This window comes from Pomacea canaliculata, linkage group LG12, assembly GCF_003073045.1.
Source record: "Pomacea canaliculata isolate SZHN2017 linkage group LG12, ASM307304v1, whole genome shotgun sequence".
NCBI lineage: Eukaryota > Metazoa > Mollusca > Gastropoda > Architaenioglossa > Ampullariidae > Pomacea > Pomacea canaliculata.
Window position 1 is genome coordinate 8,719,941 of NC_037601.1, and position 25,979 is coordinate 8,745,919.

General features: G+C 40.6%; 2 protein-coding genes and 1 long non-coding RNA gene across 6 annotated transcripts; 1 reads left to right on the plus strand and 2 right to left on the minus strand.

The window, feature by feature from the left end:
- Positions 1-3,903: 3,903 nt before the first annotated feature.
- Positions 3,904-6,740, minus strand: LOC112553353. Its single transcript, XM_025220512.1, has 3 exons — positions 6,108-6,740; positions 4,991-5,140; positions 3,904-4,685 (listed from the first exon to the last, which is right to left on the minus strand). Exons 1-3 carry the CDS (start codon positions 6,298-6,300, stop codon positions 4,480-4,482), a joined length of 549 nt encoding a protein of 182 aa, XP_025076297.1. The 5' UTR covers positions 6,301-6,740; the 3' UTR covers positions 3,904-4,479.
- A 1,737-nt stretch (positions 6,741-8,477) lies between these two features.
- Positions 8,478-25,056, minus strand: LOC112553212. Of its 4 annotated transcripts, none has more exons than XM_025220294.1 (18): positions 24,847-25,056; positions 21,909-22,698; positions 21,422-21,650; positions 21,096-21,316; positions 20,533-20,744; positions 19,831-19,996; positions 18,687-19,529; positions 18,145-18,323; positions 17,406-17,580; positions 17,077-17,171; positions 16,568-16,601; positions 16,208-16,317; positions 14,254-14,394; positions 13,675-13,875; positions 13,219-13,310; positions 12,703-12,868; positions 12,271-12,449; positions 8,478-11,904 (listed from the first exon to the last, which is right to left on the minus strand). In XM_025220294.1, exons 2-18 carry the CDS (start codon positions 22,549-22,551, stop codon positions 10,782-10,784), a joined length of 4,809 nt encoding a protein of 1,602 aa, XP_025076079.1. In that variant the 5' UTR covers positions 22,552-22,698; positions 24,847-25,056; the 3' UTR covers positions 8,478-10,781. The 4 variants fall into 4 exon arrangements, with proteins under 4 accessions (XP_025076079.1, XP_025076077.1, XP_025076078.1 ...); XM_025220292.1 differs by having other exon boundaries at positions 21,909-22,735; positions 24,743-24,867; XM_025220293.1 differs by lacking the exon at positions 24,847-25,056 and adding an exon at positions 24,594-24,738 and having other exon boundaries at positions 21,909-22,735.
- LOC112553213 lies at positions 14,403-21,102 on the plus strand. Its single transcript, XR_003096983.1, has 4 exons — positions 14,403-15,118; positions 19,926-20,101; positions 20,612-20,762; positions 20,890-21,102. It is a non-coding gene; the product is annotated as an uncharacterized LOC112553213 (long non-coding RNA).
- Positions 25,057-25,979: the final 923 nt, after the last annotated feature.

The window sequence follows — 25,979 nt, forward strand, 5'->3', positions numbered from 1 at the left end:
AAGTCGGCATGAAATCAAAGGGCAGGTGTGTTGGCACCCGCTCCCTCTCCCAATGTACAACGCTTCTTGTATGCAGCATCTTCCTTACTTCTCCCTTCACCTTCCTTCTCCTTCTCTGTGACTTTGTTTCTCAGTTAACCTCTTTTCGACCAGAATCTTCTCCCTTACCCCTAGTCAGCTGATCCATTTAGCAGAGTCCAAAGATAGATAATAGGGAAACGTCTGGCCTACATGTCGACAGACTAAACAGACTTCCAGATGGCGTCAGCACTGGTGATAAGTGTGCATTTAGTTTCCACTTTTTGTCTATTTTTCTTCTTGATGAGCAGTGCAGCATTGCCTTCAGTTATTGTTACTAAACAAATTAAGCAAACAGCCATCTTTTTTCAGATATTTCCGAAACAATCTGAATTTTCTCTCCCACTGGTTTCTCCCTCGACACACATAATGCTCTCTGTCTTATTTTTCTCAAGAGGAGGAACCACAGAAGAGGAGAGTCGCCGGATCGTCTGTCTCGTCCTCACTCAAGACTGCACTCATCATTGCATACACGAAATCCAGCTATTTGTTATCTATCGCCTTTAAACCTCCATGGGACTACAAGATGCTTCTTGTGCGCAGAATAGCCAGGTCATCAATCCTGTTTATATCCGGTCGGGGAGCCGCACCCCGCGTGTTCCTCCTGCCAGGCTTTGGGTATGAGTATCGAGAGTAGGCAGCTGAATAACAATAAAGTGATTTTATTTGGAAATCAGCAGACATTTGTCTCTTTCAGGTAATTTTTGTGTTTTTTGTGATGTTGATTAAGTTCATCGTCTTGGCCATGGAGCCTGGTATTACTTTTTCGAAGCCACAAACAAAATGAAGAAAACTGAGAATGAGGCTAACCATACTACACGCACACACGCGCGCGTACACACTTAAATAAAATACTAAAAACACACGTGTGTGTGCACCTCAGGAAGCATATGAATTCTCTCTAACATACCTCCTGTCAGATAATTGTTCACCCTGTACCTCGGGTGCATGGAGCACATAATGATGAAGATGTTGATAAGTCGCTAGATTGCATTCTTGAACTGCGCACCATTAGTACGACCTGATTAAAAGAAAAACCGTGTTGTCATTTTTATTCTCTTATTGTGTGTTAACTACAGAGACTAATGTCTTGCTGGAATTGCAAATTATCTTCTTTTTTTTTAAAAAAACCACATTTGCTCCGAGACTTATGCTTGGCTCACAGGAAAAGATTCTTTTCATATCTCTGCTTGTTCAGCGGCATCGCTCGATCCTCACTCTAGTCGTCAGGAATATTCCTGTCATCGCTTTGTTTAGAGTACGTTCCACCGGAGCATGTTTATTTTTGTGTTTATTATTCTTCCCGCATCTTCCACTGGGTCCAAACGAAAAGAAATACATTGTCATAGAAATTGTGACATAAGTGTCTGAGAAAGAACGCCCTCCTCCTCCTCCTCCTCCTCCTCATCATCATCATCATCATCATCATCATCATCATCATCATCATTAGAAACAGCAGCAGCACTCTCTTGAGTGTTCAAACAGATGTGTATGTGTTTGTGTGTTCGGACGCGTGAAAGCAAAAGGAGTATCACAGCCAGCTATACATTTGTCAGGAATTACTTAGGGGAGAACAGGTTACCACGTGACCAGACACGCAAGTATGTCTGCGAGGTGTACTCTAGTCGTCTGTCCAAACCTACTGTGGATGACTGAGTGGATCATCTACCCTGGTGCTTGCCCGTCCCCATGTTCCCCGGACCGAGTGGTGAAAACTACCGAAGTTACTAACAGGGGATCATCGACGATAGAGGAAAGGATTCTTCCAGTGTTTCGGGGAGAAGGACAAGATTTCCCGGAGGGTCGAGTATCGTGTGTTGCAGACAGAGGAGACGTGGCGTGAAACCAAGTGTTAACCAAAGTGTTTATAATATTTTTGTGGCTACAACGGACATGGATCCTGTGTCTAAGAAAAAACATTTATTGGAAGACAGAACATTACAGACCGTAGCGAAGATCCCTATACCTTCATAAGAACTGTGTGAATGATGGGATGGTGGGAGTGGGAAGTAAGGTTTATAATTAGTGAGAAATTTCCCTTTTGAAGTGTGAGTATATATAGAGAGATATAGGTATATGTCATCAGAACTACTTGATATTTCACAGATTGATTAGTGTGTGTTAAACAGGGTGTGTGACGATTTGAAATTGTTTCGAGTTGTCAACAATTCGTTTTGGTTACTGCTTTTTATGGTGTTTTCTTAAGGGGAATTTGTTTAACGGTTCTTTCTTTGAGAGATTTCGGCTTACAACACAATAAAACACATCTCAAGTCTTATTCATCCTTCTGTTTCTTTCTTATATTCGCATACGTTCCATGCCACTTTGTTTTCTAGTCTATTTTTTTTTCTTGTCTGAAGATATTTTTCTGTGTGTAACAAGCCAGTGACCTTTCTGGCTAATAAGAGCAAAATTCAAATAAATTTTTAAGCTATCTTGCCCTTTCTCTTCTCATCTTCCTGCCTCTGACATGACACCAGCAGCCAGTTGAGACGTCCCTCGTGTTTGTCTGTCCGTTCGAATTACTATTTGTAAGCAAATTATTCCACACCCCGAGGCCTTCTGACGAATACTAGAATTATTCATCCTCACTAACATGGAAGCCACCATTTGCTTGGAAACATTAAGAACCTGACCTGAAGACGAGGCCACTGAACTAAGATATGGAATGTGGAGGGTGGTACCCCCGTCACGTGTCAGAATCACCGAGTAGACTGAGGGCTTCATCTGTCATCTTGTATCTTTGTCAACAACCTTGGATGTGGAGATGAGAAGAGAGCACAGTCTTGTGTCCAAGCTGACCCCTGAGCAAAAATGTCTCGTTTGAGGCTCGTTTATAACAACAATCCAACCAACTGTGTCTCCCTACAGAAACACAACGACGAGATTTTATGTTACTGCAAAGCTGTGACATCATCCAAACAAAATGTTGTCCTTCGCTGCAGGGAAACAATTCAGAGAGAACACGGGTGAAGGGAGAAAATAAGGGCATTAAAAGCGGTATAGGAAAATTGTGTCCCTTTACACTGTATACAGTGGTACCCAGTTATCTCCCCCTAGCCCGTCCCCTGTAAACCAGCGGCTCTCGAGGGGAGGAACTGCGCCCAGACTTTACTTCCCTGTTGTACACGTGACAAGAGGGGGAGCTCACTCACACACAGACACAACAGAGGGAACAACTGAGTGAAGTGAACAGGATGCCTAGTCATCTGTCTGCGCGTGAGTGTATGTGTGAAAAGGAGCGAGAGAGAGAGAGTGTCAGGGGAGGGTAAGGGAGCAGACAGGAAGGACAGGGAGAGATATGAATGTAAACATCGCTACGTTTAGTCATTGTCAGAGACGATCAGGGGGAAGATCAGCTACGACACTCGCCAGAGCTCATGACCAGCGACTACTGAGGTGCTGACAGTGTATATGTGTGTGTGTGTCTGTGTCGTATGTTGTTTCAAACTATTTATGTTTTATGAATCGTTAACATCATTTTCTTCTGTTATGAGATGTGTCTTCAGGCAGAAACAGTGTTACTGAATAAAAGGAATCCTAGCACAGAAACATTGAAGGATGACTACTTTAAAAGTTGTTTAAATTACGCTGTTTTAAAATGTCTAGTAGTCACTTTTATTATAATTGTTGTCTCATTTGGAGAACGATAGATAAATAGAAAAGCAAGGTGCCAAAGTCTGGAAACTATTATTTTAAAATTATTTCACATCTTGTTATAATCACCACAAGACAACCCTTTTCAAAGATTTCTTTGTAAATAATTAATACGAATGGAAAGGAAATACGTGTGGATGCTGTGCACATAATTCTATTAAGACACAGTGAGTAACAAAACAATCTTTATTAAAATGTGATTAAAAACACTAGAAAATAAAACGTTTGTATAAGTCCTAATAAAAATAACTGAGTGAGTGAATAAGAAACATTTTTAATGTGGACGGAAAAATTAAAAAATAACTGAGACCAGCTTACTTCTGAATATACAGCCTATAAAAATACACAATATCTTTGTAACAAATCCTCTGGCGGAATATAAAACAGAAAACTTAATAAAAGCTTCTGTCTGCGTGTGTTCACGAGGAAAGATACTACAGCAAAATGAATCGTATGAGTAAACGTTCCTACTTGCTTAGTAGGATCATTGTTTTAACACAGTTTAAAATATGCGTTTGTTTGCGCGCGTGTGTGTGTGTGTGCGAGTGTGAACGTGTGTGTACGAGAAAGATTGTGTGTGAGAGCGTGTTTGTGTAAGAGAGAGAGTGTGTGTGTATACATGAGAGAGTGTTGTACGAGAGAGACTGTGTGTGTGCGTGCGTGTGTGTTAGAAAGTGTCCTACTGTGCTGTGGGTCACCACCACCATTCTGTACGTCACGTGACGTACACACTACACTGTCATGTTATGCCGGTGACGTGGTGACGCTCAAGGCTTTGCCGTCAAGCAGGAGAAGGACGCCGGTGACGGCTTCCAGGATGAAGGCGACGATGGCGAGGCCGTAGGAGTAGCCCAAGTAGTAGCCCAGGGAGTAGAAGGAGGAGTAGGACACGGAGCCAGTAGGTGACTTTTCAGCCCCGTAGATAATCACAGCGATGAGATAACAGAGAGCTGCACAGAAAATATGAGGCAAGCAATGAAAAATACCTACATCTACCCACTGTGTGTGAATGTTAACAATGGTGAGTGTAACTGTGTATGTGTACATTTTTTTTCTTATAGTCAGCATCTGTATGAGCCTAATTACATACATTATTATAGGGCTAGAGCCCAAAGTAACCCTACTCTAGCCTTGTGATGTAGGCTTACAGCTTAGTAGTCCTGTCTCATAGCTCAAGCTGAACCCTATTTTGTGTTTCAGAGGAAGCACTAAACCATTAGATGTCACTCGTCCCACTTCTCTTATCTCATTTCACCTGTCACGAAGCAGATCCCGATGGCCGCCATCTTGACCTCGCCGTTGCTCTTACAGGCGTTGACAAAAAGGAAGAGGATGATAAGGACCATGGCGATGTTTATTCCCATGAAGCCAAGAATAGCAAAGGCCTGGAAAGTCCCGTGCCAGTCTAAGAAAATATAAAATCTTTATATGTTGAAATATTTATCAAACAAAACTGTAAAACAAAATGTTACAGAAACACATACATAACCTCTTACATGAAGAATTCCATGCAGAAAATTAAGCAGGTGGCAAAAGATGCAATGTGACCTCAGAAAATATTCTTGGACTAAGGCAGGTGTTATAACAATTGAGGAATGAAGGTGTGTAAAGGAGGAATTGCAGGTACATCCAAGGATTTGTGATCAGCAAAGGTTGGGCAAGGAAAAAATCGGTCTTGAAACCACCCAGCTTTATCTTTAACTACTCTTAGATTAACATCCTTGGCCTGCAACTAAAGCAGATATAATATAGTTGGACACAATGAGCAGTTCTGTTCTAACACGATCAACAAACAGTTGTAAAAATCAGTTATCCAATGCACATTCATTCATAACAAACAACTAAAAATTTTCACATTTTCATTGTCTGTCTTTTTCTTTCGCTCTTTCTCTCTCTCACTCTCTCACACACACACACTCACACGAGTGCCCGTAGGTATTGACTTTATTGAATTTAAAGGAGATGTTTAAATGCGAAGTTTATTTCTGTTATGAATATGGACGACGAGTTTATTTCTTGATGAACCATTGACTATAAATATTTGAAATGAAGTTCATATTTGTGGAATAACTGATATTGCCATCATAAAGAAGACTTTAAGGATGAGATCATGAAGCCATTCCATTGGAATTGCTTTTTAATTAACTTCTTTAATAATCCACTCAGTCTAGCATGTCCTTATGCTTATATGAACTACTTCCTTTCTTTTCTCTTGTTTAACCTATCTGCCCTTTAGTGCAGGCTGATGATTCTGTAGGAACAAATAAGCAGACATGGGTTTCTCTCAGAAACAGTAATATGCACACACTCGCACACCACGTACAAACACACCACACGCACAACCCGATAGAGAGAAAGAGATAAAAGAATACCTGAAATAACTCCATCGAGAAGGTAACATGAGCCGAAGTCACATTGTCGCCATATTCCCCACCACTTCGTCGGAGTAACGTACCAAGACGTGGTGGTGAAGGCGATCCAGTTGAGAAAGTTGCTGACACTTATTATAATCAGAGCCAACTTTGTCATCAGGGAGGCTGTAAGAAAAGTTTCTTTTACGCTCATGGTTGCGGTTGCACGGACTCCTGCCAAACCCTTTCTCTGACAGGTACGATAGCAGTAACTATGGCAACACTGCCAAATTACCTTTCTACTATCTTCTATCTCTTGTCCTAGTCCTGCTAGACAAAAATTATACACATAACGTCAGACACCAATATGTCCCTGTGAGAACTGAACAAGTTGACAAGGCAACTATTACACGGGTGTCCTGTCTCCTAGACAAGCACTCGGACTGTTCACTGTCTGATTGTCATGCTTCAGAGATTTGTGAGGGAAGTAATGACAGCTTTCACCTCAGCTACAGATATCCTGCGCCGTTTCCACAACAAGAGTTTTGTTTTGGACACAACCGTCTGTCTGCACGAGAAGATCCGTGTAATCTCGAGGTTGGTGGTAGGGGGACAAGGGTGGGTATAACTTTTGTGATTCCTGAAAAACTGTAAACTGTTTCCTGCCCACGCACAAACAATATATGGTACACAGCCTTAAAACTTGCATTATTTCCAAATTCAGTAAGAGATAGTCCATTGTCTTATCAGCAGCAAAGAATCAACTGCCTTAGTTCTTTGGATGTGTGGGGTTCTAGACAAGATTTGTTTAGACTTATAAGTCGTCCATTTTCTCGTATAAAAACAAGCAGTAACATGAGCTGTAACATTCACACTTTTTTTGAAGAACTATATTTCTTAAAAGATCTCAACCATAGAAAGAATTTATTGCATTCTTCCTTATCAGGTTTACTAACAGTGTCTTTGACTGCTATCTCCACTGTTTAACTTTCGAATGCCGAGACGAATATTGCTGACACGGAAAGCCAGATCATGAAACTCTACCTGGTCTTGCAGCCCTTGTGGACATCTACAATTTAATTTTGGAGAGAAATCTTAACATCTCTGCTCCACTATATGAAACCAGGTCCTTATCTCAAACACGATTTGTATGAAATCTTTTTTCTTTGTCTGTTGGCAACTTAAAGTCCTGTCTTGGACTAAACGAGGTCTGAAAGCACTTTGCACTGAAATATCTTTACGATCTTTTTCAATACTCTTCCTTGCAAGCGTAAAGATAATATTAAAGACCATTTTTAAACTGTAGTGTAGAAAATTGTTAACGATGACCCCTAAGCAGAAAAAAACTATCGGCGTATTTATACAATTTACTGTACAGGGGCTTACAAGTAGGGTAACCAAGCGAATATAGTTCTCGTGCATTTACGAACTAAACAGGCATTGTTTCATCTCATGAATGCACTTCCAGAGTAAAAAAACAAAAATCTGAAAATTTAAAGACTCTTCTCAACAGGTAGGGAGAATCTAACCGCTTCTAGCGGTTGACAGTAACCTGCGTGACAAGTGCTCCGAGGATTGGGTAATGAATTCCTGTTGGAATGACTGGTTTCTTGTTTAAAAGGCGGCCACAGAAAGTACAGGTTTGTACGTGTCTTGTCCTTTGATAACCTTGGTACACGGCAGCTTTGATTCTTCCAGTGAAAAGCATGTAACCCAGAAAACGACTCCAGGTATTCTTTCGTAATAGGAGGGCGCGAAAAAGACCCGGATGTCGTTTCTCGGGAGCTACGTTAAGGCCTGCCCGTGTCAACATGCGTGGGCTTGCAAAACTAAATTTAAAAAGGAAGGAATGCATTGTGAAGGCAAAATGTTAGATCATGCAGAATACTATGACGACAGAAACAGGACAGGCGCGGGTATTCGTGTTAAGAAAGGGACGAGAAGTGGGTCAGCCATTGCTGAGGTATGACTGACGACCTCATTGAATCCTGTGGTTCTTTACACAGAGAGAATCCTTTCAACCTTAGCTCCCTCTCCCCAAACCTGCATGACAACGAACAGAAGAACTAGAAGGACAAACACTGTATATGGTGAACCTGGTACAATTGTGTGATTGATCCCTTGTGTGAAGGCTGTTCACAGCTTAGTAGGACTTGTTCACGTCTTCACTGTGAATGATTTTTTCTTGGACAAACACATTACAGACACACACCTTCTCTCTCTCTTTGCCATGTCGGTATCCACGGTTCATGGACAAACACGTATACATACGCAGTGTTAAGGGCACACACGCACTCTTACATAGTCTTCAGATACAATCAAGACTGGGAGACTAAAGAAATAATAAAATGGCTTGCTTCGCAAAAAGTTTCTTAAACATTATTATACCATTCACACAAAGAAACAAGAAATATGACATTAATAAGTTAACAATATTTGTACCTTTTATGAGCAGTTATTTTCTGTAACTGGACAATGGACCACATTCTTGGCAAGGAATATTACTTGAAATAAAGAAATTATTAAATAAATAACTTCCACTGGCCATTGCAGACCTGAGAGACCAAGACAAATCTTAGCATGACATATTTAAGTGGGATATAAAATACAGTTGTGTGTTAGCAACCCGAGACTGCAAATAGAAAGAAAGTAAATAAAGAAGTCATCTTAAAATATTTGTTACATTTCGACTGTGAACCTGCAGACTGGTCCTCGTACAACGACCTTGTTCGGTGTTCAGCAGCTTACAGAGATTAGGGTTAATCCCACGGACTCGAACCCTGGTGCTGGCAAGTCATTTCCTGTTGCCCTCCCCAAGCCACTCACATCAAGTACCCCATACTGCCTTGACACAATTGCTTGTTCGAAAACAATTTATTTGTTAGAAACACCGCGGCCTGGAAATATTCTTTTTATTGCCACTTCAGAGGCTAAACAATCTAGTTATTATGGCGACATTGAACCTGCTTGCACTAGACATTATATCTCTAAACATTGGCACACACGCACGTACGCACTTACACAGAGTCCCTCAGCAGGTTATGAAGATCCCCTCTTCCTCCATGATATTAATAAATGATAGTATCTACAGATAATAAAAACAACTAGGAGGACGAGAATTTAACGACTTTCTAGTGAAACAAAATATTCGACAGTTGATAAATATCCACTCGGAAGAAAATAATATTGTCATTCCCATATAATATCTTTGACGATTCACAAGCTCGAGCAGATAGTCCTCTAGACAAGTTAGATTGTTGTATAAAATTATTCATAGTAATACTTTTGTTAGGAATCAAATGTAAACAGGTTCGAATGGCTTCATATGTGTGCATAAAACATTTACATTAAGTATTATTATTATTATTATTATTATTATTATTATTATTATTATATATAAATGGGCTTTTCTGATTTAGCAGATAGTTTCAAAATGTTAAACATTCCCAAGACCTTCCAGTAGGATCCATAAATGTAAACGGTTCACCTAGTCATAGCTACAGCTTGTAAAAGTCGGGGGCCTTTCAGACATAACCTCGAGCATACCTGGGATATAAGACATTGTAGTCAGCAGTAAAGTATCCCCCTACGACTACCACTACCACCACCACATACACGACCACCACCAGCCGGTGGGTGCACATAAATGTTGATGGCCTTATCGCTCTGCCATACACTTGGCGATGTGATCACAGCCCCAGCCTGTTGTGCCTTTGTTGTGCGCATGTGTAGAAAACCTAAAGGTTCGGCATGCACTAGTTTCAATAGAACAGGCAAGAATAAAATTATTACCCTACTGCCTCAAGCCCTCAACACTTGAAAAAGTAAGTCCTGTAACAGATTGTCAGGTCTTTAGACTACCATCAGCTTTTATAACAGTGGAGCGGATGGTTGTTATTTTATCAAACTTCAGTCAGTCTACAACAGTCTACAGCACAAATAGACAGGAACAGAGTGTACGAGCTGATGTCCCGTTATCTAGTCCCATAAACCTTCTTTTCTGTCTGCATGCTGAACACGGGGAGCAGGAAGGGTGCAGCCTTCAGTTCCAGGGAAAGTACCGGGTGTATAGTGAGGGCAGAAGCAAAGGACAGCAGGATAGAGTACTGTCCCTTGCCCTTTTATTATTATTATTCATTTACGTTGCTGTGTCCACCTGCTGAAGAACTGCTGACCAAGGGCTTTGTTCTAACTGAAGATGTTTCGAGAAGCTCGAGAAGTAGTTGTTCCTTTACCTACACATTATATTTACACACCACTAGCATCTTTTAGCCAATCTCTATAAGCCAGCGCGAACAGAAGACCACATCCTAGTAACCAGTGACTAACTCTAAGGAGAAGAATTGTGGGACGATGGTCTCCTTGTCCGGCCAGGTGTATTATGTCCTCGGATGGTATCTCTCTGTGACAACGGTTTCTTTGCACTAGATGACCTTCATACGTGAAAGGCAACTGCCACACCAGTGCTCGGTGTTGTCGTCTCCCTTGCATAAGCACTCTCCACAAGCTTGTACAAAAGGTCTGTAGAATTATCTAAGGGTTTTTTGGGTGTGGACACGTGGTTATTTTTAGTCTAGACTTTGAATGTGGTAGTTATGTCCTGCAAGGAAGTGACATCATCTCCCACTTCTACTTCAGTGCACAGTCCTCTCCTACCTTTGTTCATTGTTTTCTGCTACACATGCAGGTCAAAGGTTACAGTCTTTTACTTGCGCAGTCAATATAGTTTTCAGATTCTGTGTCCGTTTCGGTTTGTTCAAGGTTTGTTGTACTCGGGATATTGTGGGCTGGTGGCGAATGAGAGGGCGTCATTGAAACTTCGTTGTGTAGCAGGACTTCCGGAATAGGCGTCAGATAGAAATTCCTTCCAGGACACGTGACCTGCCGCCTGGTGACCTCCTCCTGCTGTTTCGCATCGTCAGCAGCGCCAGGACTGTCATCAGAGGCGGCGCCAGGTGACACAGGTGAAATATTGCCGTTACTGACCTCACACTCTTCATATTCAGGTTCGTCTGGTTCAGGTTTTCTTTCTCCCTTGTGCTTGATATGCAGAGAAGATACTTCATCTCCCCAAGAACTCACTTTATGGTTCTGTCTGACTTCATATGGCTGAGAATATTGCATTAGGCAGTTCGTGTAATTTCCGTTACTGAAAATGTTCTTATAAAAAGATTGCGATGTAGGTGGAACAGACAGTTCATCATTGTTGCGATGTTTGATGACCGAGGATGGAAGAGGAGGCACAGGCATTTTTTGTCGGAAAACAACCTCTCTGACTGTGCTTGCCAAAGGTTTATGTTGGTCCTTCATAGAAAGCGTTTTCGGAACTGAGTTGTTTGGGTCATACTCAGATGAAAAATATGCAATTGATTCTGGTTCATCATATTCGTGTGGCTTGACCTCCTCTTTGTCTATCTCTTCGATGATTTCATCCTTAGTCTTCAACCTTCTTTTTCTTTTGGTCAAGAAAGCCTTGCAAAGAGAACGAAGTGGTTTCGTGTGTTCTGTGAGTTTCCTTTTGAGGAAGGCAGGAAAATGTAAATGCCTCTCATTGGCGACATCCTCGTCTATGTGGTCAAAGTCGGTGTCTTTCTCAGTTCTAGCTGAGGTCTGCACACTCTCCGACTCTCCAGAATAGTAACCATCAATATTTTCGTATTCATTCCGTGAATAATTGAGGTAAGAATGATGAGTATTGTCAGGTGTCTTGCTAACACTTCTCTTCACAGTTTTGCGCCTCAGTGTCTGTCGCCAGAAGGAACCCAAACGTTTCCCAAAGGAGGACGGAGGAGCTTCAGTGACACCGTAGTTATAGAACCTGAAAAATGTGAGAATAAAGTTTATAAGGATATCTTGATAATGATTTTACAGGAATTTTTTTTAAACAGTATACATTTTAATCTGTTCACGAGCATCAAAGTTATACCATTGAATGACAGCACTAATGTTCTAAGGAACTAGCTGGTAATGCATGTAAGCCAGCTTGGATAAAAATGTATCTATTTGGTTGTTAAATAATCTATATATACACATAGAAATGTTAATTTTAGTTTGACTATTTACGTTACCTTTTTTTTTTTTGTTAATCGTACAGTTTACATTATTTTAGAAATTCTGTTTTCTATATAATCTTTTTATTTTGTGACAATAATCGTCCAGATAAAGAGTCTTTTAAACACATTACATGATTTTCTCATCGTCAGACATCGGTGGACATTGCGGGGTCAGTCGAGTGATGACCACAGATATTGTGGGCCTTTTTTCTTTATCAGGGTGCCTGCAGTCATTGATAAGTTCGTAAAGCCACTCAGGCATGTCTGGTACTTTGGGTAGCTGAACCCCTTCTTGTATTAACTGCATCACCTTTGAACATAAACATGAATAAATATTAGAGCTAAATTACTGACATATGCCGAAATATATATCTATGATCCATGATATGTGAGATATATATATAAAATCAATGTTTAAGGATGTTCTACAGATCTGTTCAAGAATATGCAATAATATTAAATAATAAAATCAACAGGTTTACATCAAATATCTCAATGTCCAAAAGCCCACAAAGCCAGTTACCCACAACAACACACAAGAAACGGTATTCCATCATGTTTACCTCTTTCTTTGTTTTATCAGGAAAGGGAACCAAGTCTTTTTCTGTTGCCACAGGGTTTCTAGAGCAAACCTGGTGGATGTTGTACATCTCCCAAAAGATGGTGCCCAGCATGAAAATGTCGTTCTCCTTAGTGTACATGTTTAAGTGCAAAGCTTCTGGAGAAAGCCTGGTGACAAGAAACGCATCATGGAGAAACAAAATCTTGTGAAAGCAGGAAGAATATAACTGTTCTTTGGTGTCGTGATTTCGTTATTGCACATTACTGGCAATTTACATAATTTAAGAGAATAATTCTTGCTATAGTGTTCATATCCTGCGTGGGATTCCTATCTAATCAGTCAGTGTTTAGTTTGTTGCTCTTTGTAATTAGTCATTATCTTTACTTCAATAAGCAGTAAAACCCTTTGTGAGAAAAGTCAACTTCAGACTCTAGTAAGCAATAAACTATTTGGGGTCGTGTTGTCTGGGAGAGTCTACAAATAATAATATAAACACTGAAAGCCTCAAAACACACACCAACGCAGGCTGTCCGTGAAGACCATCTCCTGCTCTCTGATGAACTCTCCTTCCCCCAAGTGAACCATCCGCCCGATTCTGGCGAGAATGACCTACACGTTGAATACAATAAACAGACACGAACAATAAATTGTCAACATGATGTGTTATTTGTAAAGGAACTCAAAAAGTATGTGCTCCAAACATTGTTTGCTTTCGACCTGTAAATTGTCAGCATTCAGACATTGCAATGAACAATTCTGGATCATTACTATGATGTTTGAAGAGAGGAATGGGATCAGCTTTTTAGAGTAAATGATGGAATCTTATAACTTTTTTTTAAAGAAGTTTACATCCTTGTATAAATGTTTGCTTTTTCATCATTCGGTTTGAGTTATGAAAAGACACGACTTGTTCTTAACAGAAACTGTTTCTCCTAACCCTCTTCATGAAAGGGACTGTGAGGGAAAGGTGTACCTTGCCGGTTTCTTGAGTGATGAGAATATTTGAAGCCTTAAGGTCTCTGTAAAGCCAGTTTTCTTGGTGCAGCTGACAGACACACTGGGCGACAGCCAGGCACGTGTGAACATTGATGTCCTTCTCTCCATCACCAGGGGGCGGGAGTTGATGCAGGCGAGCACCATCAGCCAGCTTCACTGCAGACTCGTACTGCCTCTCCTACAAAACATATTGTATCACTACAACATAAAAAAGCAGGTTTTGATGGAAGATGGAGATGTGGAATCTCGGTCTTGCATTGAAATTCACTAATAATATTTGATAAGATGAGTTGCTGATGATCTTATCCTGAAATTATCTTTCATTCCAGTGCTTTTTGACTGGACATGTTGAAAGAAAATATATAATTATGTTTGGAAAATGTTTATTTAATAATAGTGTAAATAAATGTTCATATAATAGTCAAGAATTAGACAAAATATACTGAGCAATAAGGTCTCAAGAAAAACGAATTGTTGAGCTCAGTGGATGAAATTGCTAAGAGTTTTATACTAAATCTTGTGGAGTGGAAATTAAGAAACAAAACCAGAAGAATACCTGAACTGCGTGGTCAGACTGTATGTGGAGTCTGGGTGAAGTCCAGCAGACGACACTTTCCAAGCCAGACGTTTGTAAGACTGGTAGAAAATGTTCCACGAAACCTGGCATCAGGACTTCTTGCACACTTGTCGACCCACCCTAAATACAAGATTAGTAACAATAGTTTATAAACACACTATTACTATAGGCATTCGCTTAACAAATGTCAGACTGTCAGGAGGGAACCTGTTGATCGTTAATGATGAGTCGACTCTTTGCTCTTCTAACCCTAAGGACACTCACGATTACCTGATATTTCTCAATACATGTAATGTGATGTGGTCAAAAAAGTCATAATTCATCTATGTCGCGTGTCATGATTTCGTCTACGTCTGTATCTCTCTCAGCGCGGGGGGACGCTCCTGTATTGGAGAGGTAGCTCACAGCAGACGACGGTTAACGTGTGTTTTCAGGCTATTTTTGTCCGGTTCGCGGGAAGAGGTCAAGGCCTTCGCCCGTTGTCTATAGCAGCAGCTGACGTCACAGTCTTACTACGTCTCGAGAGGTCTGCTCGAGGGCTGGTCGCTGCTGGTGAGAGTTTTTTTTTACCAAGGCGCTGAGTAGAGCGGAGAGTTTTTTGAGAAGACGGCTGGAGTCTGTGCTGTGAGGCAAGGTGCCGGTTGTATGCTCTGCCACGACTGACCCAAGCTTGTGGGCACTGAGAAGCTGGTTGTACTAGCGAGTTGATGCCAGCAGTGACCACCGGGACTTAAGTGCGGAGGCTGGCGGAATGACAGCATTGGGCTGTGACATCCAGTGTCTACGGGAGTGTGCTTCCGTTTCTTCTCGGGTTGACCGTCGGTCATTAACATAAGCCGTGTGGGTGAGTGCATATTTTCCCCATTGTTATGTTTCTTTTTGGATGAGAGGTTGCACACGCCTGAGCATTAGGATACGCGAGTATGTGTTTACTCCCTATGAGTTTATTTTTGTATGTGTGTAAGTTAGGGCTATTTCATGTCTTGGTTTAAGGGGGTCATGGAGGGGGATGTTTTGTTATTTTTTCCGGTAGCCTTTTAGTGACCGTTGTTCTTTTATTTATTTCAGGCTTTTTGTGTATGTCCGGGGTGCACGCCCTTGGTGTGTATTTACTGTGTACTTCCTGTGTATACGTGCTGTGCGTGCGTGCCTTGTGTCCTGTCTCCACGCCTTTTTGTTCGATGAGCATTCGTCTGAGATATAATCAACCATTCTGCACTTCTTCATTTGTGATGTCTACGTCTACGTCTACGGGTTCTACGCCTGCATTTAGAAAGGGAACTGTACTGTGAACAGCTCCTGAGACTGTGTACTAAGCGCCTCAAGCCCCTGTTCTGTGTTAAGAATTAAAGACTCAGGGGAAACTACGTTTAACTGACTGAACTGGGCTGCGGTGCGCGGTGTTTTTTTGGGGTTTTTTTTTACTGCTGTGTTACAATTTGTGCGCGTTTGCGCTTTGTTTTTATTTTCTTTGCGGGGGTGCAGTACCGGGTTGTTGGTTTGTTTTTTTTGTGTGTTTTTTTTTTTGTGAGTACTCGCATCGGTATTTTCTTTTCCATGATTTTATTAGGTATTTGGGTTTTTGGGTATATATATATATTTTTTTTTATTAAACTTCGTATTTGTGTCGTTCTTTTTCGTCTTTGTCATGGTCTTCGCTTGGCACGGGTTGAGAAGTAAGTCGCATCCTGCCTCCGGCTGAGTGACTGAGTGTGTTTGGCCTGCTGTGTGAGTGGCCTTGAGTGTGCTACGTGGACGCTGGGGGGGGGGGGGGTACGCGACAATCTATGTAATTTTCGTGACTAAATGGTCATTTAGAATAAAGTAAGAAAACAAATAGTGTTGCCTATTAAAATCTATTTCATGGAAAGCAAAGCTTTTCGTCACATTTCATAGTGATTTTAATATATCCGCTAGAGGTACATCCACTCACCTCTTGTGTCCTGATGGTGATAGGATCTGATGAATAAAGCTCTTCATTCACTTTGTTGCTTTTCTGTGATGCCCAGTAGTCGGGCATCAAGTTCTTGTATTTTGTTTGTCCTGGCAGAAAAAAACCCAAAGTCAGACTGTGTCCATTCCTTTTCTTACCCAATAGTCATGTTCATACACTCACACTTTCTATGCCCCTCTAACACATGGCATCTCTAGAGATTGTGCCAGAGGGTAGCAACAAAGGCTACACAAGTTCCTGCACGCCAGGAACAGTTACCTTATACATGAAACTATTTCTAAAACTTCAAACCAAGAATTTGTTCTGTTCAATGTTTCGATCATGGTAGAACCTACTTACCATTTACTAGATCTTTAATAAATTTTGGAATGCCCTGCAATTAATGAAAAATATGAGTACACAGAAAGCTCAAATGTCTAACAAATAATTTTCCACAACACTACTAAAAGTGTAAATTAGTCATTCCTTTCCTGTTGTGGAGCTTCAGTCTGACAGAAAACATTATAGACGATGGCAGGTTGTTTTAGTGTGAGAAAGTTGTCTCCCATTCGTTTTACAGAAAACAAATATATAAGACTACTACAGTGTATGTCAGTAAGCTCTTTTGGTGGGTTTTTGTTGTTTGTTTGGTTGTTTTGTTTTTTGGTTGTTTTTTTCGCATAGCTATGGGGTGATAAACATGTATATTTAAAACCAAATGTCAAAACAAATTCTACAGATTTTTGAAATATTACCTTTAGTTCCAAGACTTTGATGTAAAAAGAACAAGGAAAGACTAAAACAACATATGCAAACAGAAACTGAATTCTTCTTGACAGAATACATCGAGCTGTTAGTGACAGTCTTACTCTTTCTGGAACGTGGTTTCTCTTGATCTGCTCTGTGTCCAACAAAGGATATTCCTGGCCTCTTTTCCACATTCTCGTAGGGCTAGGAACCTCAACTAAATGGAAAAACAGAGAAAAGCTAACTTATGAAAACAATAAAATTGTAACATTATATTTTTTTAATGCAATGATTGTACATCTAAAAGCATACGATACTTATTTACCGGAAAACACTCGTCAGACCAAAAAAAAAAACCCTTAAGTAAAATAAAAATGTCCATTTTAAGTGATCTTTGAATGAATATTTAGGATTCCAGCTGTTATTGTTTTAATGTCTCAAATAGTCTTACCTTTTGCTTCGCTGAAGGTGGGACCTTGCAAAAATTCGTGTAGTTTGCGTTTAATCTGAGGAAGGGATGGTCTTTCTTCTGTCGCACGTGCCGTACAGCTACGTATGAGGTCGAAAATGTCTGGAGGGAAGCAAGCCCACTTGAAGGGTGGAGTGCACCCTGGTACCATAACCGCCTGTAACCATAGGGTAAATCCACACTGAAAGTTCTTGTTTCAACTCACCTCGTAGTAACCAAATAAGCAATTTTCATAAATCTTTCCAAATAATACGCATATAACATAACATGAAGTTCTAATCATACAGAAATTAATGTTATACTGTCAAAAAGATCTGTATGCGGTACCGTATTGTTAAAATTTACTCAACAATTCAAGTGGAAAAAGTCATTATTGGTATATTATTAAAGTGTGTCATGTTTCGAACCATCTGGAACTCCCTAGTCGGCGAAGATTTCTCAACTACTTTAGTCAAGACATATACTACCCTGCAGTCACTATTACGGGTGTTTCCCCAGTGTCCAGGCTTTAGGTTCATGTAACAGTCCCTGTCGGCTGAAGACTGCTGTACCCTCCCCTGAGCTGCTTTTCTCTATTGTGTCAGGTAAAACTATCACTACCCTTCAGTAAAGATGTAGTGTGTAGGCATGCATACATCTTTTTATGAACAATATATATATATGTACACAGATTTTATTTATGTGTATATGGAAACGCCAAACGCATTAGTGCATGGCTTACCAATGTGAGAATGTCTTCAACAGATCTTCCTTGCATCTCAGAGAAGGGCTGACAGCCATGTGTAAACAGCTCGTATAACACATAGCCCAAAGCATAAATCATTGACTTTGAAGAGAACTGTCCATAGCACAGGGCCTCCACCGATGTCCACCGAGTAGGAACTGGTCCTGCATCGAAGACTGTGAGAGGGACAAAAACAGAGATATTCAGCTTCTGTTATTTTACAGTATCAAGTGTTCTTTTCCTTATTTTTATACATTAAGAAAATTAAGAGAATGACATCTTGCAACAAGATATTACGAAAAGTTTTCAACTCGTTTTCAACTTTGTAAGACGGCTGCCTGAAGCAGATAACACAAGGACAAAATAGTCTGAAAATTCAGCTTCTTAATTGAAAATACGTACAGTTCTTTTGCTCTTGAATTAACTATCAACAATATCACAAAACAGCAAAACAAACAAAAGGAAACACTATTTCATTGATAGATTTTCACAAACGCAAGCATCATTGACACTTCTAGTAAAAGAACGACGACACTCACTCCTTCCGACATCCGGGTTCTCGTAACTATTTTCCGAGCACGATAACTGTTTCGCCAATCCCAGATCTGCTATCTTGACTTTGATGGATGTGATGTCACCTCCATTTTGGTTCGTCCCCTCCAGCACTTGGTATGTCATGTTGAAGGTCGTGATGTCTCGCAAGATAGTTCGATGTCCATCGAGAAAGTCTAATGCTGAAACGACATCGAGGGCAGCTTGGCACAATATGTTGCTAGGCAACCATTGATGCAACTTTCTTTTGTCCAGAAGGAGGTGGAGCAGTCTGAGCTCGCTGGCATCCTCTGTGATGTAGAAATATGGCCATGACGAAAACTGAAAAGCCTGAAGAGAAATAATATTTGGATGCGGATTCAGATTTAGAAGCATGTCAAGATTCTGTTCGTGTTGTCGGCTGCGTTGATGTTGTTCTTTACACTTGTAAAAAGCATTGCGTCCCAAGCAGGACTTCTTCGGAACATGAACAGTTACTTTGAGTTTTTCTCCATAATTGCCCAAGCATTTCATGTCGAGCCACTCACAATCTTTCTTCCGACTCTGTTTAATTTTGTCGTCCGAGGAGAGGTCAAAGCCACAACACACTCGGATTCCTGCCAGCCGCAGCCTGGTGTCGATGTACTTGAGAAAAGCATCTGACAGTTCTTGGTCGCACTGAGTCATTAAGTCCACCATGGCTTCACGAACTTTGACACAAGGATGAAATAATAGCCCTCGCACCTCACTCATTAGCTTGTCCTTACTGCGAGAGTAAAAGACTATTTGTCTCACAAGGGCAACCAACTTCGAGGGCGAATCTGAAGTTCTCCCTTGAACTTCCTCAACATCTGCAAATAATTTTTTTTATAATATTTAATTTAAAAAAATGCTTCGTAAAGAGGAAAAACTATTCACTTTTGGCTGACCCTAATCACTAAACGCCTTGCACCATACATAACACTTCTCTAGTCAGTTTTTAATTTCTTAAGTGGTATCTGGCTAAGGGTGACAATGACTTATTTGTTCCCCACATATAAAATAAATGTAAAGTTTATGACTGAAATAGTTTAAAACAAACCTGAACTTGACCATCTAGCTGTCCACGGCCTCTGGGAGATAGTAGATAATAATATTAAGCACTGTTCTTACCTTTATTAAGTTTTGTAGACAGAACCCATGTCAGACACCGTAGGCTGAATATCTCAAATATTAACTGAATATGTTCCTTCATTTTTCGTCTGCAGACTTCCCGGTGTACACTGTTCACTTCCTGGACAAGCTTTGCAATCATGGGACTCCACCCCAGCTTGATCATCTGCAGCAGACGTTACAGCAGCTTCTGATTTCACTTTTTTTTTGGAAATAGTAGACATCAGACGGGTGAAATGTGGAAGAAACATTTCTTCTTTTTTTAAAAAAAGTATGCCAAAATTCGCATGTGTGTAAAGTAAATTTCAAACTTGACTTTCCTGTTTTTGTTAATCTAACAATCTCTATAGATACGAAGTACCAATGATCACTGACGTGTAAATCATATCACCAAACATTTCTCCACCTTGTACTCTCTCTATAAATATATAATAATTTATAATAATATATAATAAAAAATACAAAAACGACTAATGAATAGTATTAACTTCAGCAGAAAACAAGCAACAACATTTTATTTGCTGCATTTCCTACCAAATGCAGAAGTTAGAATGTTGTCTTCATATTTATGTTTAGAATCATTTGCAAATAAAGAAAAGTTAATACTTGTAAGTAATGTGCAACATAACTGACTGAGCATCATGAAGAAAGATTTTGGCCACAAAAAAGATAGATAATAGTATTGACATTTATTTCTGTTACCTCCAAGACACGCGAGTACAAGCGCACAAACAGACTGGCGAGACTGAACTGTTTCAGTTCTTTGTCTGTGACTTTGCAGGTTGCAAAAGCATCGCCCTCCACAACACACAACCATTGCTCCTTCTGGAGAGAATCCATGGATATTCCGGCTTCAATCAAGGCCTCACATATGTGTTGGGCACTCTCCAGTTCTTTGGACTGCTTTTTCCTACCTGGAAAATCCACAATAAGTACAAAGAAATGACACGCATACATGTGTTTTATGTGTTTTTATATAGTTTAGTGAAGCAATATCTTTGTTTATAATTTTTAAAAATTATTTCTTAAATTTAAATTTTAATTTGTGTTTTATTTTAGCAGTATACAGCTGCTGAGCCTGGAGTGGCCGCCAGAAGGTCCAACACCACAACAGCGGGTCAAGATTTCTGAAGAGCTGGACGTCCTATGGCGATGATTCTGTTCGTGTTATATTAGCCGCTTGTGGTGTATTGAAAAAAGTACCAGTCACTCCCAAATACCACATTTTGATAAAGTATAAACGATGTTAATCAGGAGATTCTTACCCGCCAAGCCTTCCACAGAACTGGAAAAATTCTCTTTAACTAAAGTCATGCTTCGCTGGATATCGGAGAGGCGGCGACATGTTTGAAGAAGCTGGCATGCTGCTAGAAGAAACAAGTAGACAAGGCGCAGTAGATGTGAAGTGTTGCCACAGTCAGAGAATAGGATTGAAGTGGTGGTATTCATCACCCTTATCAAGCTTTCTGTGGACTTATTTCCATGTCTGAAAAATAGTGTTGGAATTTGATGTTAATCTCGCCAAGGACTTTGTAATAAATTTAATAAAGTGTACTAATGTTGAATAGAAATAAAAACTGCTATGCCCCACCTGTTTTCAAGAAGTATGTGTTCCAGACAAGAGACAGCTCGATCTTGAACATCTGGATCGCAGGCCATCAAACACTCAGCGGCCTCGGCCATGTTTAGTGTCTTCAGGGCCGTTGGAAGTCTGTCCAGGAGCAGCGATGCTCGGAGGGCAGCATGGTGTGTGTGCCAGTCGGGGCGAGTCAGTCCATGGACCATCTCCTGTATGCTCATATCGCCATAGTCCACGCTTCCTGTACGCATGTGCACACTCATAATATTAGTGTTGATATTACTGGCGCAGTTTTATGTATTCAGCTACACACACAAGATGAGAAATCAAAAAGGGAAATAAAATTGTAAACATAAATATAAAAATTAGAAATAAAGAAATACAGACAATCGGTTGAAAATAGTAGTAAAGATTCGATAAGATAGCTTTCCAGGCGAAAATAAATAAAACGGTGACAGTTTTCAAATCATGTTACCAACAAAGAATGATGATTACAAACCTGTGCCCCTCACTAGGGATCCAAGCAGGTACATTCCTGTGCCTCCATCTGATACCTGCAAGCTGTCGACATGCAGGTAGCGACCCAAGACTTTGCCACAAGAAGGTTGTAATGTGCAGGGGTTCGAGTCGTCCACTGACCTGGGGTTACTGGAGCTCGTGTCCTTCGGATAAATCGTCTCATCGGTGCTTGTCTCTTTGTCCTTTTCATTGGAATTACCTTTATCACCGACGTCTTTTTGTTTCCGTTCACTCCGCTTTGGCACAGGCTTTCTTTTATATTTTTTATCATCACTCTCTTCCCTCTTTGCTTTCTTCTTCGCGGGTGAAGGAATTACACTGGTTCCATTATCAGTGAAAAGCAAGGTATTGTCTTTCTGTGTACTGTCTTTAGCTTCTGACGATAAAGCCGAAGACTCTGGCCTCTCTCTACCCCGATGAAGTGGATCAGATGAAGATGTGGAGTCACTTTCATTGATAATCACAAGCGGTGGGACGTTTTGCTGCCTGCTGAGAATGTCTCCCTCAGTTTCTAACGATGGTTCCAAAGACCCTGACATCGAAGACCCATCTTGCGATTGATCAGATAGTGATGAGGAGTCTTCACTGATGATTGCAGGAACCATTCCATTTGTAGAACTCATGGTTGTCAGACTAATGGTTACTCATGATTTATTATATATATATATATGTAGAGAGAGAGAGGTTGCTAACATTTCTCCAGGCAATACACGAACTTTGTCGACGAAGCTCTTTGCTCACAAGGACCCATGACACAAGTTTCTCTACCACTGCACATGAGGGAAAGATTTCCTCAGAAACAGCAATCTACCAAAACATGAAACAAATCATACAATCATCTAACTGACGAAACTGATGATGAAAACTGACGATGACAAAAAAGAAGACATATTTCATTTCACTTTAGATGTCCTCTTTATTGGTATCATACATTACTTATACACATGGATATAGTTATATGTAAGCAAATCAGAGTATGTAAGTATATGAATAAATATGCATATAAATAAATATCCATATAACTAAATAAGCAACACACACATTGTACAGTTAGAGAAAAAAGGGTGAAGTGATGTGGTCGATGGTTACTGAAACACTTTTTACGACACGTGAGTTTGGGGAAAGGAATACAGGAGATGTAGCCCAGGTTTCCATGAAAATGGCCTATGATACCCAGCTGGGCTAGTATCTAACCGGATAACTTGATAGCCGAGGTATTTGTCACCTTATCTGTACACATGCGGCTCTAGCCCAACTACACAACACATCACTAGAAGATTTGCGGTGTGCCGATGCAACAGTAGATAATCTTTGAATGCCAAGCAAGTATGTCTGAGCACACTGCATGATAAAAAGCCACTTTTACCAGAATAATTTCCTTAAAACAGTAAAATGTAAGCTTGAAAGCTCCATCCAAGTTGATACTATTTTTCAAATGCAGAAGAAAGACCCTAAATTAGCAAAACTGACTGATCCCGAGATCCACACCTTTAAACACCAGGACACAGCAAGAGGCTGGAATCACCTGATCAACTCACAGATGTCTGAGCTACAACAGTTTTTGACGATGTAAACTATATTCAAACATTGTTTCACAGATTTTCACAGGTGTCTGTGCACCTCCATGCTGGATGAACCTGATCTCGTCAACAGAGATGAATTATTTCTTCTGATTAGGGACATTACTGCGTCTTATGAACCAACGAACCAAACGTATCAGTATTTAAAAAATTAACAAGAAAGTTTCTTTATACTTTGCAATATTCATGTTATGCTTTCACAGGGCTTCTGCTAAGACTTAATTCTTTGGGGTCCCAGGGACCCCTTCTTCAGATTTTTAAGGGGTCCCTGTTCTTCACCCAAATTTCAATGGGACCCCATTGACGAAAATTGAAGGGGTCCTCCGAACTTTCAATGCGTACTGTACGCAATTTTTTGCGTAAGCAGAAGCCCTGAATTTCATGTTCACGCATAGTAGTCAGCCCGACAAAGTGTGATATGGAATGTATTACTAATCAAGCAGACACCACTCACTCTGATGGCAAGCTGGATGAAACCTTTGTATCTCACTAGTCTGCAGAAGGACAGTCTTTAAAGAACTAGTAGGGTGTAAATGATTTTAGGGAATGGAGACAGTTCAACGGAAGATGTTATTTTCCGAAATCTCAGTGAATTCTCCTTTTTTCGTTCTCAAAATAAACGATTACAGATATAACCCTGCTCAGAAAGAAATCAGGATAGGTATAATGAATATATGTTTGCAGACCTCCCATTGGCTGAGTCAGTCACAGCATAACGAGTCCATGTACAATATTGTTGTCTGTGCCACTATATGTGTGTTGTGGTGTTTGTAGGCGTGTAAGTCATAGCATAACGAGTCCATGTTGCCTGTGCCAGTATGTGTATTGTGGTGTTTGTAGGTGTGTAAGCGGGTAGAAGACGAAAGCGGACAAGTAGCAAATGTTAAAACTGTCCACCACTCTTCAATATTTTTCAATTTGCATTTATTTTATAAATACTAATCATAGACGAGAAACTCAGAGAACACTGAATTAATCCTATGCACCTCGCAGCACGAGGCAAGAGTGTCAAACCCAAACCTTCATGTTGAAAGAAGTCATGTTAGATATGACCTTGCTATTTAAAAAATAATTCGTTGACTTACCTTGAAGAGGACGTGAAAACTAAGCTGAGAACTCAAACTTATCATCTACTAGAGTTAAAAAATAATTTAGAAACCTATTTGGTAAACGTAAGGACTCTGTAGCAAAGCTATATGATTAAAAATCACATTAGGAGACAGAGGAGTCCTACCTGTCAATGACAACTGTCCAAAAAAGAACAAAGTTTCGCCAAGTCACTGGGAAAACCCAAAAACTTAGGTAAGTGTGTCGGAGGTCAAGGTAGGGTGTTCTTACCTCCAGCCCATTGCAACCTCCTCAGAAACTCAACTCTAGGGAACTGATCCAAGGCGAGTTTGTCCTGCGAGACTCCGAGGCTTTGTGCCTCCCTGACCCCACAGGTGACATCTTTATTTGCTGATGTCACTGCCAATACTACACATGTAACTGTATAACGAAGTATTATGACATGGCAATGTAGGCCACAGGGGAGTGGTGTACATGTTCTGTTCCACACGGCCAGCAGGTGGGTTAGTGCAATCACCTTCTCTGAGGGTGTGACTCAGGGAGGGGTTGATGGCAGTGTTTGCGACAGACCTGCAAGGAGGTGGTGAGGAGGGTAGGGGAGGAGAGAAAGAGGAGGAAGATAACGACCCTTACAATGATAACACAACAAAGGTATTACTGGCGAAACCTGCCAAAGGTTAAGTGCTGTCAACTGCAGAAGTATAAAGTTGTCTTGGGGGCATTGTGTTTGACGCCGAGAGGTAATAAGGCTAGAATTATCACGATAAAGCAGTTAGCCCTGTATACAAATCCGCTGAATTAGAATAGAAAATCACAAACGCTGGATGGTTAAGTACAGATAGCTAACAGCCTCAAGCAGAGCACAGTGTGGAGTTTAGACCAGAAGTAAAACAAGTTGCAGTGAGCCATGCAGTCGTTTCTACTCACAATGTTGTAGTAACAACACAGTGTGATCTCAACATGTCTTTGACACCCGGGTGTGTGGTCACGCCCCTTGAGCAGCTTTGTAAAGAAATGTTACACGGGTGGAATGACTAGTAGTAACAGTTTCTAGGGTTGGCTCCGCTCTATCTCTGCTATTCACTGGGCACACATTTCGTTTCAACAGGTGTGGGGTAGAAGGAACGGGTGTCTACCCTGTGCGAGGCGCTACACACGTCTAGGCTGTTTCTCTCTTTCTTTCATGTCGCTAACTGCTGAACACTTGCATCCGGAATAAGAAGAAAGGATTGCAACCATAACCTAGTTCCCACACACGAGACCAATCCTACAAACTGTTTAAAGGCCTGGCTATCATTATAACACTTAGGGTGGGTCACAACGGACTGACACAAAAATTTACTAAGCGACACATTGTTTAATTGAGCTCAATCAGTAAACATTGATGATAAACTGATCTTTTA

Bases quoted from the DNA above. Each gene is read 5' to 3' on its own strand.
- LOC112553353 (XM_025220512.1), bottom strand. From the start codon at position 6,300: ATGAGCGTAAAAGAAACTTTTCTTACAGCCTCCCTGATGACAAAGTTG. The intron at 5,141-6,107 runs GTATTCTTTTAT...ATATTTTCTTAG, and splicing joins TCTCGATGGAGTTATTTCAG to ACTGGCACGGGACTTTCCAG. The intron at 4,686-4,990 runs GTGAAATGAGAT...TTTTCTGTGCAG, and splicing joins CGGGATCTGCTTCGTGACAG to CTCTCTGTTATCTCATCGCT.
- LOC112553212 (XM_025220294.1), bottom strand. From the start codon at position 22,551: ATGAGTTCTACAAATGGAATGGTTCCTGCAATCATCAGTGAAGACTCC. The intron at 20,745-21,095 runs GTAAGAATCTCC...TGGATTTTCCAG, and splicing joins TTCTGTGGAAGGCTTGGCGG to GTAGGAAAAAGCAGTCCAAA. The intron at 19,997-20,532 runs GTAACAGAAATA...CGTCTGCTGCAG, and splicing joins TGTACTCGCGTGTCTTGGAG to ATGATCAAGCTGGGGTGGAG.